At 36.7% G+C, this 19894-nt stretch overlaps 1 protein-coding gene across 1 annotated transcript; it reads left to right on the forward strand.

The window, feature by feature from the left end:
- The first annotated feature begins 14835 nt into the window (after positions 1-14835).
- Positions 14836-19556, forward strand: LOC113336238 (NAC domain-containing protein 92-like). The gene is made up of 3 exons (XM_026582202.1): positions 14836-15019; positions 15318-15652; positions 19494-19556. Exons 1-3 carry the CDS (start codon positions 14836-14838, stop codon positions 19554-19556), a joined length of 582 nt encoding a protein of 193 aa, XP_026437987.1.
- The last annotated feature ends 338 nt before the right edge of the window (positions 19557-19894 follow it).

The following is a 19894-nucleotide window of genomic DNA, read 5'->3' on the forward strand; positions in this document are numbered from 1 at the left end:
ATATGTATGATTAGAATTGTAGGTTTGCAGACATTCTATCTAGAAGAGTGGTAAATCCTTGTGCTTAGGATTTTGGTATCTTTGTTAGTGAGGATCGTGTGCTACCGTGAAGGTCTATATCGGTGTGAGAGAAAAACTTTTAGAGAGAGGATTTTGGTGTTCTAGGGTTTGGGGCTTTGCCCTAAACCTAGTTTATGGTGTTTCCATGTTTCTCCTCTGTTACTAGCAGCTGTAAAGAAGATGTAGAAGAGAAGACATGAGGATGGTTTGAGGAATGGTTGGAGAGTTGATTTCTATGGTTTCTTCGATGGTGTTCTCGAGTATGTCTTGTTAACTCTTGGGTCTTATCTTGGGTTGCGGAAAGAGCATGTAATGGTCTTTGATTAGAATAAAGTTTTTCTTGTGGTGTTGGCCGTGGATGTAGCCTGTAAAGCTGAACCACGTATATCTTGTGTTGTGGTTGTGTGTTTGCTTATCTTCTGTCTCTCTCTTACTATTTCTCTCATGTTTGGTTCAAATCACCAATTGCCCTTTTTTATCCTGATTTCCGCTGCGCTCGGGGTGCCAATTTTCCCAACAATTGGTATCAGAGCCAAGGATGGGTTAGTGTGATTGAGCCTTGAATTGAACGATGGTTTATTGTTCGCATGGAGAAGTATGCTTGAAGATAATGTTTCAAATGGTGTTTACACAAAGATGGTTTTGTGATGTGATTTACAAATCGGAGGTTCAACTTGGTAGAAGTTTATGTTTTTCGTTTAGTTTTATGATGTAGTATGGGATGCTGAATAAGCTGAATGAGGTGGAATACATACATATTTCTTGAAGAGTGTTAGTAATCATACACTATAAAGAATTGGGATGCGAAGTCTCATGTAGAAGCAAGTCCAACAACGCTTCGAAGTTATGCACGAGATATTATAGATTTATGTTCTTAAGTCTATGTTAAAGTATTCTTGATGGCTTTCACGTAATATCAAGAATGTTCCCGATCTCGGACGCATGTACCACGGTAATAAGGGCATTCACACGGTATATATTCTAAGCGAGTATGTTGGGTGTGATGGTGGTAAAAGTATGTCAGATTGGTGATGGCTTTGAGAATCGCTTTATGGATTAATCCTGTTAATCACCATGGAAATATCTGATGGTTTATTTCAGATACACGATAATCATGACATGTGCTGGAGTATGAAATTTAAGCTAATCTTCCTTTCTGGATTAAAGTTCAATATGTAATTAGCTTACTGATTAGGTGGAGCTAATGGTGATTCTTCTGGATGGTTCTCTTGTTGATCAATGGTGGAGTCTGTGCAAGATTCAATGATGGCGATTGAAGATTTTCATGGTGTTTGTGATGCATGGCCAGTTTCACAAGTGTTCTTCCTGTAGAAGATGCTTTGAAGATTTTTATCAGCGTCATGGTGTTTTGGTCGAAGAGATGGTTGTATGGAGATGGAAGTTCGGATTCGAGCTTCCAAATTAATTCTACGGGAATATAGAAATGGTGAATAACTTTGGTGGAATATGAAGGTAATTTCCTATGATCGTATCATGCTTGAAAGTATGATCTGAGGTGGAGATTGTTAGGCAAACCGTGAGTTTCCTATCTTTGGGCCTTTTCCCCATTGAGTGGGTTTCCTAATATAGGCCATATAGAGTTTAGGAAAGAGTTTAGTTTCCTAGTTGGATACTAATACTTGGTGGCCAAGTTTGTGTTATTTATATATATGACTAGAATTCCAGGTTTGTAGACATCCAACCTAGAAGAGTGGTAAATCCTTGTGCTTAGGATTTTGATATCTTTGTTAGGGAGGATCGTGTGCTACCGTGAGTGTCAATATCGGTGTGAGAGAACAACTTTTAGAGAGAGGATTTTGGTGTTCTAGGGTTTGGGGCTTTGCCCTAAACCTAGTTTCTGGTGTTTCCATGTTTCTCCTCTGTTACTAGCAGTTGTAAAGAAGATGTAGAAGAAAAGACATGAGGCTGGTTTGAGGAATGGTTAGAGAGTTGATTTCTATGGTGTTCTCGGATATGTCTTGTTAACTCTTGGGTCTTATCTTGGGTTGCGGAAAGAGCATGTAATGGTCTTTGATTATAATAAAGTTTTTCTGGTGGTGTTGGCCGTGGATGTAGCTTGTAAAGGTGAACCATGTATATCTTGTGTTGCGGTTGTGTGTTTGTTTATCTTTTGTCTTTCTCTTATTATTTCTCTCATGTTTGGTTCAAATCTCCAATTGCCCTTTGTGATCCTGATTTCCGCTGCGCTGCGGGTGTCAATTTTCCCAACAACATGTGTATCTGATTGATTTTCTCAAAATATTTTTGAAGGCCTAATGGGTTTTGCCTACATGAAGCTGAAATAAAAGCCCGAAACTCTTCTTCTTTTTTTTTGTACTGTTGGAAACTGCAAAGCTAGAGAGACTACTCTTAACCAATGGTACTGTACTATAGGCCGTTCACAAAGAGATCCGTGAAAATGTTGCATCCATCTGTCAAGGTGTCGTGGCTTACAGTCACCCAGAAGGGCATCTCAACAAATTAGACAATGCATGGGGGAACAAGGTCAGTACCACTCATGGAGCTATAAACTTGTTAGTATAGTGTCACTAGTGAGCCAAGTATATCAATGTCAAATAGTAGGATGACACAGATTATTGTATACGCTCAAGATGGAATTCGCTTCCAATCTAAGACCTCAATTGTTTCACAGAAATTCGTACGGGTCCAAACAACCATGAGTTGCAGTCTCATTGCTGTATATTCTCCCGGTCATGGAAAACTCACCTTTGTGATTTTAGTCCTCCTTCCACCTTCATCCCGTACGAGCCTCAACTTGGAATGCATTTTGGAGATGAAAAAAACTCTAAAATTTTAGTAATGGAAAGAAGCTAGAGAGACTGCTAGAATTTTTTTAGTACTACTTGATGCCTTGTATTCAACGGAGAGGGAGTTGGGTCTTCCAGCATCGTTAATGAGCTATAAAAGTGCCTCCAATATGGACCATATGCCAGGAAATTTGTAAGTACCATATTGTAGGAAGCAGTAAATATTCCGACCAACAACATACCAACTAGACAATTGGTGGCTTCTAGGGACGGTCATTTTTTTCAAAACCGTCCCTAGAGAGGGTTATTTGGGGCGCCCATGGGCTGACCTTCCCTATTGGTCACGGGATAATTAATTTAAGGCTATTTTTAGACCGTCCGTCCGTAAAAAAAAGTATGACCAAAAAGTATTAGTGACGGTAGAATATTGAACGGATAGAAAACCGTCACAAATACCTCTTGGGACGGTTTTTGGGCCTTTTGGGACGCTTTATAGCCGTCCCAAGAGGCCTTCTATTTTGTAGTGATGTTTCCTTCCAAGTTCTGGATCGTAAGGCTAACTCTTATTGGATAGATATCTAGCAGCTAGATCGGCCATCCACGTCAGCTAGGGAAACCTCCTAAGTCCTATGGGCTAGATATCTAGCAGTTAGATTGGTCATCCACGTCATCTGGGACCACTATAGAATACTGTTTGGTTCAGCGTTGAGCGCTGTTTGGTTCAGCGTTTTAAATCTCAGCCGTTAGATCATAAAATTTATCTCCCAGCGCTGAACCGTCAGCGTTAAAAACACTTTTTGAGCACTGAACCATTCAGCGTTTCAATCTCGCTGCTAGTTGAACTGCGAACACTTGATAGGAGAGAGAACTATCCAATGCTAGTGTTAACTTTTTTCCCACATTTTTTCTATGATTTGCAACACTTTTTGGCAAATCTAGCAGTTTTATCTAGCCCATAAGGGTTAGCCTGGAGGTCTTGCAGGTGCTGCCTTCGGCGCTGAACCGTTCAGCGTTAAAAACACTTTTTGAGCGCTGAACCATTCATCGTTTCAATCTCGCTGCTAGTTGAACTGCGAGCACTTGGTAGGAGAGAGAACTATCCAATGCTAGTGTTAACTTTTTTCCCACATTTTTTCTATGATTTGCAACACTTTTTGGCCAATCTAGCAGTTATATCTATCCCATAGGGGTTAGCCTAGAGGTCTTGCCTTCGGCGCTGAACCGTTCAGCGTTAAAAACACTTTTTGAGCGCTGAACCATTCAGCGTTTCAATCTCGCTGCTAGTTGAACTGCGAGCACTTGGTAGGAGAGAGAACTATCCAATGCTAGTGTTAACTTTTTTCCCACATTTTTTTTATGATTTGCAACACTTTTTGGCCGATCTAGCAGTTCTATCTAGCCCATAGGGATTAGTCAGGAGATCTTGCAGGTGCTGCCTTCGGCGGGTCTCCTTCCAATAGCTCTCTATCGAAACTCTAGGACCTGACGATGCGTCCATTGTTGATTGAAAGGTAAGAGAGAAAGGAGGTTTTTTTTTTGTGTTTTTTTTAGAGAGCTAACGTTTGGGCATTTATACATAGAGTGAAGGGAATACATATGGTGAGTGGAGAAATGACCTAATTATATTCGGAGATGTATGTCAACCGTTGGATCGAAATGAATTACTGGAAGCCACTAATCGGCTTATAATTACCTAAAACCAGCAAGATTGTAGAACCAAAATTAGCTCATTTAGGATTCCGATTTATTTTATTCAGAAATGTGTTGGGTGCAATAATTAAAATAAAGAAAAAATCAAATAAGCAAAAGTTATTGATACTTATCTCCTTTATAATAGAATTGATCGATTGACGAAACGAACGAGCTTCTCATATCTCCACAACAACAACAAGGAAAAACTTTAGAAAAACAGAGTGAGTCACGTGTTCAACACGTTTCCCTTAAGACAATAGCGCCCGGCTACACTCAAGAGTGATGCTATAGCCCTCACAGGACGGATATCTCCATGATAAAACACCCTACTACACCTACTACTAGCATATGTAGTAGATGCTCAACTTGAGCTTGGCAACTCCGAAAAAACCGTTAAGAAAAATTGCGAACTCTTAAGAAACGGTATAAAATATTTTCCCTTAGGGCTCCCTCTAAAATATACAGAAACCCTTTTCCCATAGATTTTACAAAAGTAGTGAATTTCTTTATATAATGGATTAAAACAATTTAAGAAGTGGAAACTCCACAATGTGGGACTAATAAGTTTATATAGTTTCTTAAAACTACTAAAAATTGGAAACTCCACAATGTAGGACTAAAAAGTTTCATTCACAAAAGAAAACAATAATTATAATTTTTTATTAAAACTTTAAAAAATTATTTTTTTATTAATCGTTTTCCAACAATCCCCCACATGAATGAAAACTCAATAAAACATGAAAACACAGATAGATCTTGGTAAATCAACATCCCAACCTCACGATCCAAACAGACTGATCGTGCAAGTCTTGAAATCATACTAGTCATTTCGACGTCCTCTCCCTCACACAAAAGTGTGTTGACCCCAGGGTCATACTATGGATTGCATAAATCATAATAATATTGAGAGATTTCATATTTAGTTCTCATATGGTAAGACTATAGGTATCTTTCACAAAAGTGAAAAAGAATGAACTAGTGAACCCTTAGTGACCTTTAGGTCCTAAGTTCCAGTAATACCAAAACCATCAAAACGAAAATCACATAAAAAGCACAGGAAATACCATTTTAGGCAGAGGTGTCCATGAGGTCTTGAACCTTTGCTTAGTGAGATATTACCAGAATTACTTGCTAGAGACAGTGAACTATGTCTTGAACTGCTAGCATTTGATATAATTCGCGATAACAACCACGGGTGATATCTCCAAGATTGCTGCCAAGCTCGTGCCGTTTTGTCCAATTTGGCCCTGGACATATCCCGTTTCTCAGAACGCTCTAGAGTATCAAAGTTCATATTCTCATAGGAAGTGGCCCACTTCCTCATTCAGATAGGTGAGTTTCCATAAAGAGTGTTACTGCTACACCCCACTACAATCTTAAATTGAAACTATAGAACTCATTAAGACTTCTTAAAAGTCATCCTTCACATGCAGTCACACTATCACGTATACACCATAGGGAAGGGACAGAGAATAATATTCTCTGATAGTATTTACCTTTACCCACCACAAATTAGTTGTCTCATTCGAAACCTTGATCTTGGGATCTCCAGTCAGCAAGGTTGAGTATCCTTCATGGAAAGTTTAATTTATGAGCTTAAGCTCCATCCCCTTCGATGTGTTTCTAACAATCTCTTTGGATGAACCTTTCATCAAAGGTTGCGCGATATTCTCCTTGGACTTTATCCAATCAATGGAAATAACGCCAATTGAGATTAGTTATTTTTAGCTTTAGCTATTATAGCTTGGCTAACACAGTATATAGACATAGATGGCACAGGCCTATGACAGAGAGGAATGTATTCTAAAAAGCATCTTAGGCACTCAGCCCCCTCTCGTGCTTTATCTATCGCAATACTCTCAGATTCCATAATGAATTGAGCAATATATGTATGTTTGGAAATCTTCCAAAACAAACCTTCCTGCTAGAGTGAAAACATATCCACTCGTAGACTTAAGACTCCTCTGGGTCAACTATCCAGTTTGCATCACAAAGTCTCTCAAGGACAGCAAGATACCTTTCATAAACCAAACAAAAGGTAATAGAGTATTTTAGGTACCGTAATACTCTACTAAGTGCATCCCAATGCTCTTGCTCTGGACAACAAGTATATCTACTTAACTTACTCACACTATAGGCAGTGTCTGGACACTTACAGTTCATTAAATTCATCAGACATCCTATAACTCTTGAGTATTCAAGTTAAGATACTCCACTATCCTTAATTTTCTTGTGTCTACAAGAATAATCGTACGGAGTACAAGCAGGCTTACAATCACACTGATTGTATCTCTTAAGCACAAAATTCAACATAATGAGAACGACTAAGAGTATAAATGCTAGATTATCTTCTAATCCTCATCCCTAAGATTACATCAACATGGCCTAAGTCTTTCAAGTCAACGTTCTCATTCAGCGTATTGTTTTTAGTGGAATTAATCACATCTAAGTTTGTATCAAGTATAAGCATATCATCAACATACAAGCATACAATCACACAGGCATCCTTAACAAGTTACTTGTAAATATACTTGTCAGATTCATTAACTTAAATCCACTATACATTATCACATGATCAAATTTTCCATGTCACTGTTTACGTGCTTATTTTATAAACCATACAAAATTTTGTTCAACTTACAAACTTTGTCATTATAACCTTTCTCTACAAAGTCCTCAGGTTGGTCTATGTAAATTTCATTATCTAATTCACGATTTTAGAAAAGCGGTCTTAACATCCATCTGATGTATCTCTAATTTGTTTATGACAGCAATAATAATTAGCATCGCAACGTAAGTAAATCTCGTCACATGTTAATAAGAATCAAGGAAATATACACCTTCTTTTAGTTTATAGACTTTAGCTACCAACTTAGCCTAATATTTTTCTACAGTTCCATATACCTAATGCTTCCTCTTAAAGACTCATTTACATCTCATGGTCTTACTATCTGGAGGTAAACTATAAACCTCGCAAGTCAGGTTTCGACGGACTGAGTCCATTTCACTAAATGAAGCTTCTTACCAGAATGGGGTTTCAGTAGATATCAAGGCTTCTTTACAAGTACGGGGCTTAGACTAATCTAGGCATGTTACGAAGTTGGCTTCATAAGAAGTCTAGGGATCAACAACACATCTCTAATGAGGTACAGGTTTAAGAATAAACATCTTCAAAGATTTCAGCATCCCTAGATTATGTAATCATAATCACACCAAAGTCAGAAAAAATCACACCAAAGTCTGAAAAATCAGAACACACAACCAAAAATCTATATGTCGAAGTATACTTAGCATACCTTATATGAAGACACAATCAACATTTTTGGTTTCTATCTACTTCTTTTAGGAAGACGAATGGAAAACCTAGTAAAACACCCCCACACTTCGACGCATTCATAAGAAGGTCATCTACCTATCCATAAATCATATGGAGTTTTATCTGATCCTTAAGGGTACTCTATTCAGGATATACTAGTTAACATGACTGCCTCCCCCCACAAGGCCGCAGGTAATGCTGAACTAATAAACATGACAATTATCATCTTCTTAAGGATACAATTGTTATGTTCAAGGCTTATAATTGATTTTGAACTTCAAGTTTATACATCTTAAGGCTTCTAAGGCATCATCCTTATCCCTAAGCAAGTATACAAGACAGTACCTCGTACAATCATCTACGGAAGTTATGAACTATCTTTTACCACAGTGATTTTAGGTTGAAATCATGTCATCTAGGCCTAACTGAATTAACTCTAAAGGCTTAGAATTACTCTGAACATTTGTGCTAAAAGGTTTTAAAGCAAATTTGATTCTTCACAGATTTCACTTTTATGTTCAAAGTCCAAACTAAATTGGGGTACGCAGCCTATGATATCCAGTTAAGCATTGACTTATAAGTTTACTGTTACAAGCTTACCACATAAAACAATCAATCACATAAAGAAAGAACAAGAATCAACTATGTTCACATCATCAGTTTTTTCCGTTAAGCTTAAATAGACCCAAAGTCCTATAACTCTTGCTTATAAAAAATAACTGCCTTGTTACAACAAGTTTTCCAGAAAAAATTAAGATCTTAAATCTTTTTCCATCTACAATAGAACAAGATACAAGATTCTTGCATATGCTTGGAACATGAAAACTTCATTCAATGTGAGAGTATTACAGATATGAGCTTCTGCTCGACCTTTTCCTTTTATGCAACCTCTATTGCAGATGAGTTACTCAAAAAGAGTTTCTCGACATCCCCTATCCTCTGATAGGAGGTGAACAGGTCTCTGTTTCAACAAACATTCTTGGTGGCTCCATAGTCCACCTTCTGGTCTCTCACATTGGTTGTTAAAATAACTTCCGACATCATGTCAATGAACTAGTTCTAATTTGTTTCAACTAAATTAGCATTAACTTTCTTCTTATTAAGGTTTTATGTTGTCTACACTTTACTACCGTATGGCCCGGAATTTTACAAACATAACAATCACCCTTAATTAAAGTAACGCCGGATTCAGTTTTACGAAACATACCTTTCTTATGAAGACTGCGGTTAGAGTTGTGTTTGATATTCCCGCCTTTGTCAGCTTTGGAAGACTTGTGTTCATCCACATGCGCCTGGTATCCATGTTCCTTTTCAATTTCATGTCACAATCTTCGTTTATACTCTGACCACGGACACGGTAATTTCCCAATCACCTAATACACCACATCTCACAAACCTTAGTTCCGAAACAGAAGATAAACTATGAGTTTTGAAGATAATATGTAGATTTAAAAACTTCGTTTGAACCACCATATCAAAAACTCATGATTACCGCATAAAAAATACTTTAGTTAACAACAAAAGTTTGCCCGTCAGAATTTTTCAGGAACATTTGTCTGTTTTGTAAAATATCAAAAAAATACTTTTACAACTCCAAAAATTCTGAAATTTATGTGGGTAACTATCAGGATGTCTACTACGTTGTGTCAAAAGGGTTCATCGAAATTCCTTCTAGGTTAAGAGATAATCTCGAAACTCTACAGTTGACCAAAAAATTGTTTTTGTTTTTCACTCCACAATTAACATCCATGATTAACAAACCAACCAACCATTTTCGATTATTACAAATTATAATGTCTTAAGATTGTTGGATGCAATAATTAAAATAAAGAAAAAATCAAATAAGCAAAAGTTATTGATACTTATCTCCTTTATAGTGGAATTGATCGATTGACGAAACGAACGAGCTTCTCATATCTCCACAACAACAACAAGGAAAAACTTTGGAAAAACAGAGTGAGTCACGTGTTCAACACGTTGCCCTTAAGACATTAGCGCCCGGCTACACTCAAGAGTGATACTATAACCCTCACAGGACGGATATCTCCAGGATAAAACACCCTACTACACCTACTACTAAGATATGTAGTAGATGCTCAACTTGAGCTTGGCAACTCCGAAAAAACTGTTAAGGAAAATTGCGAACTCTTAAGAAACGCTATAAAATATTTTCCCTTAGGGGTCCCTCTAAAATATAGAGCAACCCCTTTCCCATAGATTTTACAAAAGTAGTGATTTCTTTATATAATGGAATAAAACAATTTAAGAAGTGGAAACTCCAAAATGTGGGACTAATAAGTTTATATAGTTTTTTAAAACTACTAAAAATTGGAAAACTCCACAATGTGAGACTAAAAAGTTTCATTCACAAAACAAAACAAAACAATAAATTATAATTTTTTATTAAAACTTTAAAAAATTATTTTTTTATTAAAACTTTAAAAAATTATTTTTTTATTAATCGTTTTCCAACAAAATGTAAGGTGCCTAATTATTACGTTTGTTTCATTGGGAATGCTGACCTAGTCGAACCAAATTTTGTTTCATTCAAGAGGACGTTTGGATCAGACCGCTTTGCAGTGAACATTACTCTTTGCCGGAAAAATTAGCTTGAGAGACTAGACTCGTAACAGAAAGTAAATATGGACCGGGCTATCCACTTGGATGCACGTTCTATTCATGTGTATGACACGGCCTATTAGGAAAAGCGTATTGTTGGACTATGAACAAATTTTGGTGGCAAAGGAGCATGTCAGAGTGATATTGCAGGGTAACAAAATAACAACGAAGTTGTGTCCCTTGCTTCATGATCAATCAGCTAAACTTTTTAACTGTTCTCCATCTCTCCTTATTACTTTTCTTTTTGATTTTTGCTTCACTCCATCATTACCATTTTGGGTCTCGCTTCCTCTTTCAACTTACAGGTAACCTCCACAGTAATGAGACAAGTATCATCCACAATATATCCTTTTTTAGGGTCATGGAGTTCACTAAGAGGCATGAATTTTGGCCAACCATTGCCGGGACCGGTACCACCTGTTGCATGGAATAGGTGTTTTGCTCCCGCAGAATCCAAAAAGTTCAAAAGGTAAAAGAATGTCATTTAATTAACGAAAACACATGTAAGTATCGATATGCGCGGGAGAGATATATACCATTCTTGACTCTGTTACTAGGATCTATTTGACTAGTAACCGTAAAACTGAAAGCTGCAACCACCGATTTGTTCATGCCAACTGGGCAAAGGTAGAGCGATAAGTGATCATACACTTCCCCAACACCCTTTGGATAAATCTGTAGTTTCCTGATAAGTGAAACATATCGAGGAGTTAATCAAAAGCAGAATATGAAAGAGAAACTAATCCATGTAAGTTTAGGATCATATATAGTACCATTTAAAATTACCAACAGTGAAAGAATTGCTGTAAGTAGATATCGTTGTAAACTTTGAAAAGTTTTTGATCTTCCATACGAATTTAGAAGATATAGATGAAAAAACCTCTTTTATTTCAGTTGCCATTGCCATCAGAGTAACAGTGAAAAAAAGGCTTTTAGCGTTTCCTAGCTACGGAAGGAGTATCTATAATTCTAAATCAAATAATTATTAGGAGATTATATATGATTAAAAATAAATATTTAGGAGATATCGTGTAGAAATATGCATAAATAGAAATAATGATCAATCAAGTTTTTGTTTCCGTGGAGTTGACTGAATTACACGAAGGAAAAATCACAGATTCATGTTCCACACGATGTTTCAGTTCTTATTTGTGTTTGTTGGTGGTTCTCCCGGGCATAGTTAATGGGACTTTGTTGCTTTTCTTTTGTTATTCAAGGTTTTTGCCTTCTTTGTGTCTCGCCCAGGGGCTTCTAATCTAATAATTTTTTTAAACCTTTCTCCCAAAGAAAAAGATAAGGAAAATAAGTAAATATTTCCCTAGTTTCATCACTATTAGATGACTTAGTTCGGGTTTGCATAATTTTGAAGACAAAAAAGAGAAAAATGTTGTTTAGGTATTTTTTACAGTTATAACTAATGGATAATAAATAGTGAAATTTTGAAATAATTTATCTCTCAAATTACATCATGGTTGGTTCCAAACTTCATATCATTTAAAATCATTTTAAAACACTTACAAAACGAATATAAACATGCTTATTAAATTATACATATTTCTTATATTTTTTATAATCAATTAGAATAATAATTTTAAAAATATCTGTATTTAGTAATATAAGTCATTTATTATGGGAGAAAATCTAAAAATAAATCACCCAACTAATAATGTGTGGGAAGGAGTATACAATTATCAAAATTTCTTTAAAACAGACATGGTGATAAAAATAAAATACAAAGTATTTAATATACACGGTTGTCATGAGGGGCCAAGTTTTGCTGTCCATGGAACTTGAACAAAGCAGATATATCAATAACCATCTCCCTTGGCATGGGATACACACTTCATTGTAAGATGCCTAAATACCCCTTGATGAGGCACAATAATTTCTTAATAGTTTTTTTTTTGTCCTTATATACGTTTTTTTTGTTTTTTGAAGCATGAACTTGTATTGATAAAATTAAAGTGAAATTACACGTGAGAATGTTGCTCCCATGGTGTCATTTAATACAGTTTGTTTCAAAAAACTATGAACCGTATACTCCCAAATTTTAGTGTGCAATACTCCCAGTTAACTATTGTTTGCCGCATGATTAGCAAGAGAGTCCGTTGCCTGATTTGCTTCCCTGTAAATGTGAAATTTTTTGTAATGTGGAATTTCTTCCAGTCTTTTGGTGATCTCAGCAAGCATGGCTCTCAGATACCATGGAGGATCGGCCATTTTGTTGATGAAATGAACTAATGTCTGCGAATCAGATTCAATGTATATTTTAGTCCATTGGTATAGTGTGACAGTTCTTAAGGCCATTAGGAGTGCCCATGTCTCTGCTAATAGCGCTGTTGTGATTCCTAACGGTTGGGACATTGCAACAATAACTGAGGTTGTCGAGTCTCTGCAAATAAAACCACCTCCTGCGGGTCCCGGATGTCCGCTGGCAGCTCCATCTGTGTAGATTTGATCCAATGCGGTTCCGGCGGTTTCCATCCACCTGAATATTCCTTGTCATCCGGAGTGATGAAGTGGTAGGTGTTGTAGCATTCATGCCTGACAGGGGTGGAGGTAACACTTAATTTGCCCAATTGTATTCTTGGTGCATGTGGTTTGCTAGTTTGACTATATCGGAAGGCAATTTATTTTTTCATCCATAAACTAGCTCATTCCTGGCCAACCAAAGTACCCACAAGATGAAGCAAAAGGAGGTTGTTGCAGTTGTGGATTGTTTTACCAAAAAGTGTCCATAAAGAAATCCTTCTGTTCGGGACCTTCGGTCGGTCGGCCCAATAAATGAAATGTAATTGTGCGCCTGCCATAGAAAAGGATGCAGGTGCAAACTAGGATTTTGCTCAGCTTTGATGCTCAAAATTCCTGTGAATGAAATCTTCATTTCCATAAACTTTGATGAGCGACGGCGCGTTGTTAGGCTATTATGATGAACTATACTTAGTAGTATTTGAATCCTTCTGATGCTCTGCGTGATCTTACAACATTTGCAGAACCACTGCCTTTTCCTCTAATTAGAATAAGAAGTGTTGAATGCAAGTAAATCCCTCTTTGCGTATCATGAATACTCGATGATCCAATATGGTTTAAGGGATTGCATGCAGCATCTAGATGAGCAACACAAAGCCTGTCAGAACGAGGAAATACAACCCGAAATAGCTGGAACCTGCATACATCCATCTTTCCTTGAACCGGTCGATTGCCAGACATGATGAGATTGATTTCGTCACCAATTCGCTCCTTGCTAATTTTATCTTTCATAGCATCTCTCACTTGATCAGTTGCATCTGCTTCCTTCAACCCCTCGTCAAGTTCAAAACCGAACCTCGCAAAAACCGAATAGCACGAAGTACTCGTAATGGATCATCTAAGAATGTCTCCATTGGATGTAAAGGAGTTATAATCTTTCATTGTTTTAAATCCGTAATACCTCGTAGTGACATCTTCAACTATCTTTTCCTATACTGTTAATCGTCAAATCCTCATCTTCTTTCGGAGAATAAAACTCATGTCTCGGAATGCGCGTTTCCGAGCTGACCAAGTTTACAAAATCAATCTTTAAGCCAAACACTTTCATAATTTCTGTTGTGAAGTGTTTAGAGTTTTCAGGATTGGATTTAATGACACCAACTGGTCGTTTCTTTTCTCTCATGAACAACGAGTATTCTTTAATTTTATTACAAAGATATCAGTATCATTACTCTCTTTCCCTAGAAGCTTATCCCGAACCTATCAAAACGAAGTTGAGTTTGGAGATTGTGGTGGTCAACAACTTGCAATAACCTGTCAAATATTTGCTTCTCTTTATCTGTCAGCTCAATTTTATCTTTGAGTTGTATACATAATGCTTTTTTCGTTGATGAAGACATTTTTTTTTTTGCCCCTCATTAAACATTTGTGAAATCCTTAACCAGATGGATCTTTCAATCTGGTGTTTGTTAAAAAAAAAAATTAAAAAAAAAAATAAAGAAAGGGAGAAAAACCTAATACCGCGAAGTGTAAGAAGATGATGAACCAAGTGCCTGGATTGCTGCATCTTCATCTCTTTCTAAGAATAAAATCAAAAAACCCCTTCAGTTTTGTAAATCAGGTTATATAAGGTTTCCTTGGTGGATCCGGAAAAACAGGTTATAACGGCGAGGTCTCGAATTTAGAAGTTCAGAAAACTTTGTATGTATCTACTGATGTCGGTCCGGTGTCTATAAATATCTGAGGTCCGGTCCTTATATTGATCAGAAGAGAATAAGGCGAAACAAGAGGTTTTCTTATATATACAGATTCGGTTGATAGATATAATTGCAGTCACAGGTTTTCGAATACAGAAGTTAAAGAATCGAATCATCAATCGAGTTAAGAAACAAGAAGATGATTAAGAAAACAATGAGTAGCGGCGTTGAAGATGAAGTTCATCTGAATATGATGCTACCACCAGGTTTTAGGTTTAAGCCAACAGATGAAGAAGTATTGTTGGATTATTTGAAGCCCATGGTGATGAACCAGAAGTTGCCACCAAATATGATCAACTCTGTTGATCTTTATAAATACAATCCGATTACTCTGACGGGTACGTTTCCTTGATCACTTCTTAAAACCCTTCCTTTTTCGTTTCGATCTTTATTTGTGCATGCATGTTTTTTTTTGTTCTTTATATGTTTTTTGTTCTTTATATGTTTTTGTTCTTTATATGTTTTTATACATGCATGAATTTCTGAAACTCCACGTACATGCATCTTACAATGTTAGCAAGGATATCGAATATTCAGTTTTACACATCTCCTTGTTCAATCTGTCCGCTCTTTCTTTAATCAATGATGTTTCCTGATCTAGTTTTATTTCTTCTTCTTGTTTTCATATCAATTCAGAAACATTTCAAAAGCGAGAGGATGATGATGAATGGTACTTTTTTACCACAACTACTCGAACATCTCAAACCACCGGAAGAACTAGCCGGACAACCCCAGACGGATATTGGTTAGCCAGTCAAGGTGACAAAGAAATCACTCTTACACGTGGAAGAGCAGCGCCAGTTGATAATCATGAAAACCCTAAAAAAAGGAAGACAACGGCAGATGATGATATTATCGGATACCAAAAAACGTTGGTTTACTACTTCAACAAAAAGAATAATCCAGATAGCAGAAGAACAAGTAGTAAGAAAGATGCTGGTGTCAAAACAGACTGGATAATGTATGAGTACGTGTTATTATGCGACCAAGGTGTTCAAGAACATGAAGGTGGTGATGTTAGAAGTAAGAAGAGGCATGAACTGGTTTTGTGTCAAATTCATAACAACCGTAAGACACCTGCACCCATGACCACTTCATCCCCTCCAAAATTCTCATCTCCAACAACACATCAACCGGAAGTAGAAGCAGCTCCAGTACATTATCAACAAAACGAGTATCTTCCAGTTCAAAATCAACAATACGAGTATCTTCCAGTACAAGATCAACAAGAGGAGTATCTCCCAGTACAAGATCAACAATACGATTATCTTCCAGTACAAGATCAAGAACTCGAGTATGTTCCAGTACAAGATCAACAACACCAGTATGTTCCAGCACAAGATCAACAATACGAGTATCTTCCAGTACAACATCAACAAGACCAGTATCTTCCAGTACAATATCAACAAGAGAATTACGTACAAGATCAACAATACGATTATCTTCCAGTACAAGATCAACAACTCGAGTATGTTCCAGTACAAGATCACCAATACGAGTATCTTCCAGTACAAGATCAACAACACCAGTATGTTCCAGTACAAGATCAACAATACGAGTATCTTCCAGTACAACATCAACAAGACCAGTATCTTCCAGTTCAATATCAACAAGAGAATTACGTAGATATGATACTAGAGAACAATAAGGATCTGCTAAATCAATTAGATGATCAAGAGTGGAGTTTTTCAATAGACGATTTGTTGGCTTAGAATAATATTGAGATTTTTTATTTTTTAGTTTATATGTAATGCAATGTAGGAGAACTACATGGACTTGATCTCCAACAATATAAATTGAGGTTTCTGGTTTGGTCCCCCTCAATCGGAGTATGTAGGTAGCCCAGAAGTTACTTGGGTGCAGTCCAAAATATTTTATGGAAAAACAATATTCAACATACAGTTTCTTCTTGACTATGAATTTCTCCTGTTGTTTATGTAGCTGTTATTTCTGAAGAGGAAGTACCTTATATCATCTGGACCAAGGTGTTTGATTATTTTGAAAGCTGATTTTGATTATTTTGATGGCCTCCCTCTTGATAATCAAGAATGGCTTGATCATGATGCAAGTGTAACTTCTCATTGATCTTAATGAATTTCTTTTTGAATAAAAAAAAAGGTGTTTGGCCTGAGCTTGTGTATTACAGCTTGGATATAAACAGGTCCTCTCAGTCCATATAATAGTTTGTCATCAGCAGGATCCTTGAATGTATGCCATACTTGTAGTAAATTAAGGATGGTGGAACGCCAAACACCATGAATTCATAGTAAAACTCAAATTTGTATGTAGGCATGTCTATGAATTTCTCCTGTTGGTTAATCATTTTATCCTTAATAAGCTGATAATAAGCTACTTTGTATCTTGATGAGCCATATTATATCCATGCTACCTGTGGCAAGATACAATTTTTTTTTTTAACTTGGATACTGTGGTAACCATGGTCATCAACTAATTAATGTTGGCAACATAGAAGTTGAAAATGAAATTAGCTAGTAGGTAAGGAAGCTTGCTATCAACTAATTACTACTGCACTAATAAAAAAAAAGTGGGTAATGAAACGTTGCTTCAAGCTTTACTAGTTGAAGAAAGGTTGGTGAGCCTATATTCGGTTCAACTGTAGTTTGGAGTAACGAGTGAGTGACTGTACGTAAATTAATATTCAAACACAACCAAGGTGAGATCTAGTGGAACCAATTGTTGCATCCAAGTTATAAATTTCCTTAAACCTCATCTCTTTCAGATCATAGGATATAACTTCAGTGCCATTTATCAACAGCACCAACCTCGTTGGTGATTTGTTTTCGGCTACCCCGAGATACAATACTAACACATATTGAATTTTTGAAAACATGCAAGATAATTGTAACTTAGTGGTTTTGGAAAAGAGATGACAAATAGCTAGGAATGTGCATGCAACATTGAGTGCAACTTTGTGTACCCCATCGTTATTGGTCATGCGCATCTGACCCTGGTTACTATTTTTCTTATAATTTTCTACGAAAATGGTTTATGGCGCCCAGAAATATGCACCCAGTGCACCCAGTATGAGCTGGCACATCAGAAGTTAAAAATCTCTAAACACCACGTCACCCGACAAGCAGTTAAGAGTAAAAATCCTTTTTGACTTTCACTGTGTATTCTCAACCGTACATCTGAATCTATGGCATATATTTGATATACAAAATTTCTCAAATACAGTAATATACCTTCCAAATCTCAAAATCTAGTAAATATACCGCCTAAACACAGAGACCTAAAGGTCGCTCCATTTCCCATCTTCTCTCTCAAGGAAAACGATCAGTTTTACAAGATTCATGAGGTTAACCACTCGATTTGGATAGTACAGAGAGGTAAGAATTTTGATCATATATATTTACGTCTTTGAGTTTTTTCTTTTTATCATCTTGGATATCGATTTTGTTGTCAATAATGTTTATATGATATAGGGTTGAGTTGTTGAGACTTCCATGTGATTATCCATACAAATGGGATGCTCTAATAATACATTGACTGTATTATAAATTTATTAGCTAGAGTAGGCATACTCATGTATATTGACAATTGATTACAATAGTTGAAAAATCAATGATTACCATGCTTTATGTATATCTTATTTTGTATGTTGTGCTCTTACCATGAATGTATTCTGGTTAATTTGTTGTAGATGGTAGTGGGAAGTGAACAGCTTGAATTGTGTCACATTACAGATGATGATGAGAATGATAAGGTAGGATTTCAAATTAAGTGAAGATGAGGATGAGGAGGGTGATGAATTTGATGGGACTAATAAGGTCGATGATGATGTGAATTTCAAATTAAGAGACTCTGAGGACGACGAGGGTGATGAAAATGATGGGAATGATGAAGATTGTGGATATGGAGACAATGACATCTATGCAGGTAAAATTTTTGATTCCATATCTGAGATAGAATTATCTTATAAAATATACGGAAAGGAGACGGGATTTGCAGTCAGGAAAAGAACCCAGCGCAAGAATCCATCAGGCTTCGTTAGAAGTGTTTCTTACTGTTGTAATAAGCATGGGAAACGTAGTGTGAATAGAAACCCAGCTAAAAAAATAAGACTAACAGGTGTGAGTGCAAAGCTGGATTAACTGCACGTTTAACCCCATATAACAAATGGGAGATTTCGACATTCCATGCTGCGCACAATCACATTGTTAGTTCTGAAATGTCTCGAATGATGCCTTGTTACCGAGATATCCCTCCAGATGTTAGACATCGCCTTGATGCTAACGACCAGTCAGGAATCAAGATGCACAAAAATTACATTTCGGAAGGGGATCAAGAGGAGGAAGAGGCTCAAGAAGAAGAGGCACACATGGAACACTTTTAAGCACCCCTCATGAACAACGTATAACCCCGCCTCATGTACCACATGTGGGAGAGGAGTATGTATCCCATGCAGGTGGAGCATACATGAGCTATCCCCATGGTAATTACATGATCTTGCCTCATGTGCCGCATATGAAAAATAATAATTCCGAACTGTATACTGGCAGAGCTTGGGCTCCTTATGTCGCACCCACTGTAAGTAGTTTAATCAATAATTTTTTTCTTCTATTTTATAAGTTAAGTTCTTATTTAGACTCTAACCATATTATCGCGGTTCTTACATAAGCTAATACGATCGCGCTGTGGGAGTTCGGTAATGCAAAACCTTTTTCTTATATGGAACTGATGGTAAAGTGTAATCTTGTTTGTAATTTAAGTCTTCTCCTATCGTTCAATCTCTCTATGTGAGAAAACTTATTACTCATCAGAATTTAATTTTTACTGTGAAGGAATCAGAACCTAAACCATGGGAGCTGCAGTACTACAGGACCAGATAGATGGTGGAAGATATCTAGATGAAATTACTTCAAGTTATAGACAAAGAGAGAAGAGTGTCACTAACTGATCGTCAAGGGAATCTGTCTTTATAGTGCTTTAGTTGTTTTTTTTTCTATTCCAGTTCTATTTTAACAACTGATAGTCAAGGGACCTTTGTTTTTCCAATGCTTAAGTTATTTGTTTTTTCTGAAGTCAAGCTACTCCAAGTTATGGAACTAACATTTGATAACTGTGCATACGACATTTTAGAATATACTTTATGGTTCTTAATGACATTACATTTATAATGATTCCAATTAAGCCTCCATTAGATAGTCCCTGCAACCGGGAAACAACTACAAGACCTGACAAAAATGTCA

Source organism: Papaver somniferum, unplaced genomic scaffold (genome assembly GCF_003573695.1).
Source record: "Papaver somniferum cultivar HN1 unplaced genomic scaffold, ASM357369v1 unplaced-scaffold_151, whole genome shotgun sequence".
Classification (NCBI taxonomy): domain Eukaryota; kingdom Viridiplantae; phylum Streptophyta; class Magnoliopsida; order Ranunculales; family Papaveraceae; genus Papaver; species Papaver somniferum.

Excerpts from the sequence above, each read along its gene's own strand:
- LOC113336238 (XM_026582202.1), top strand. The coding sequence starts at position 14,836 with ATGAGTAGCGGCGTTGAAGATGAAGTTCATCTGAATATGATGCTACCA. Across the intron at positions 15,020-15,317 it reads CAATCCGATTACTCTGACGG|AAACATTTCAAAAGCGAGAG; the intron begins GTACGTTTCCTT and ends ATATCAATTCAG. Across the intron at positions 15,653-19,493 it reads ACTGGATAATGTATGAGTAC|AACCTAAACCATGGGAGCTG; the intron begins GTGTTATTATGC and ends TGAAGGAATCAG.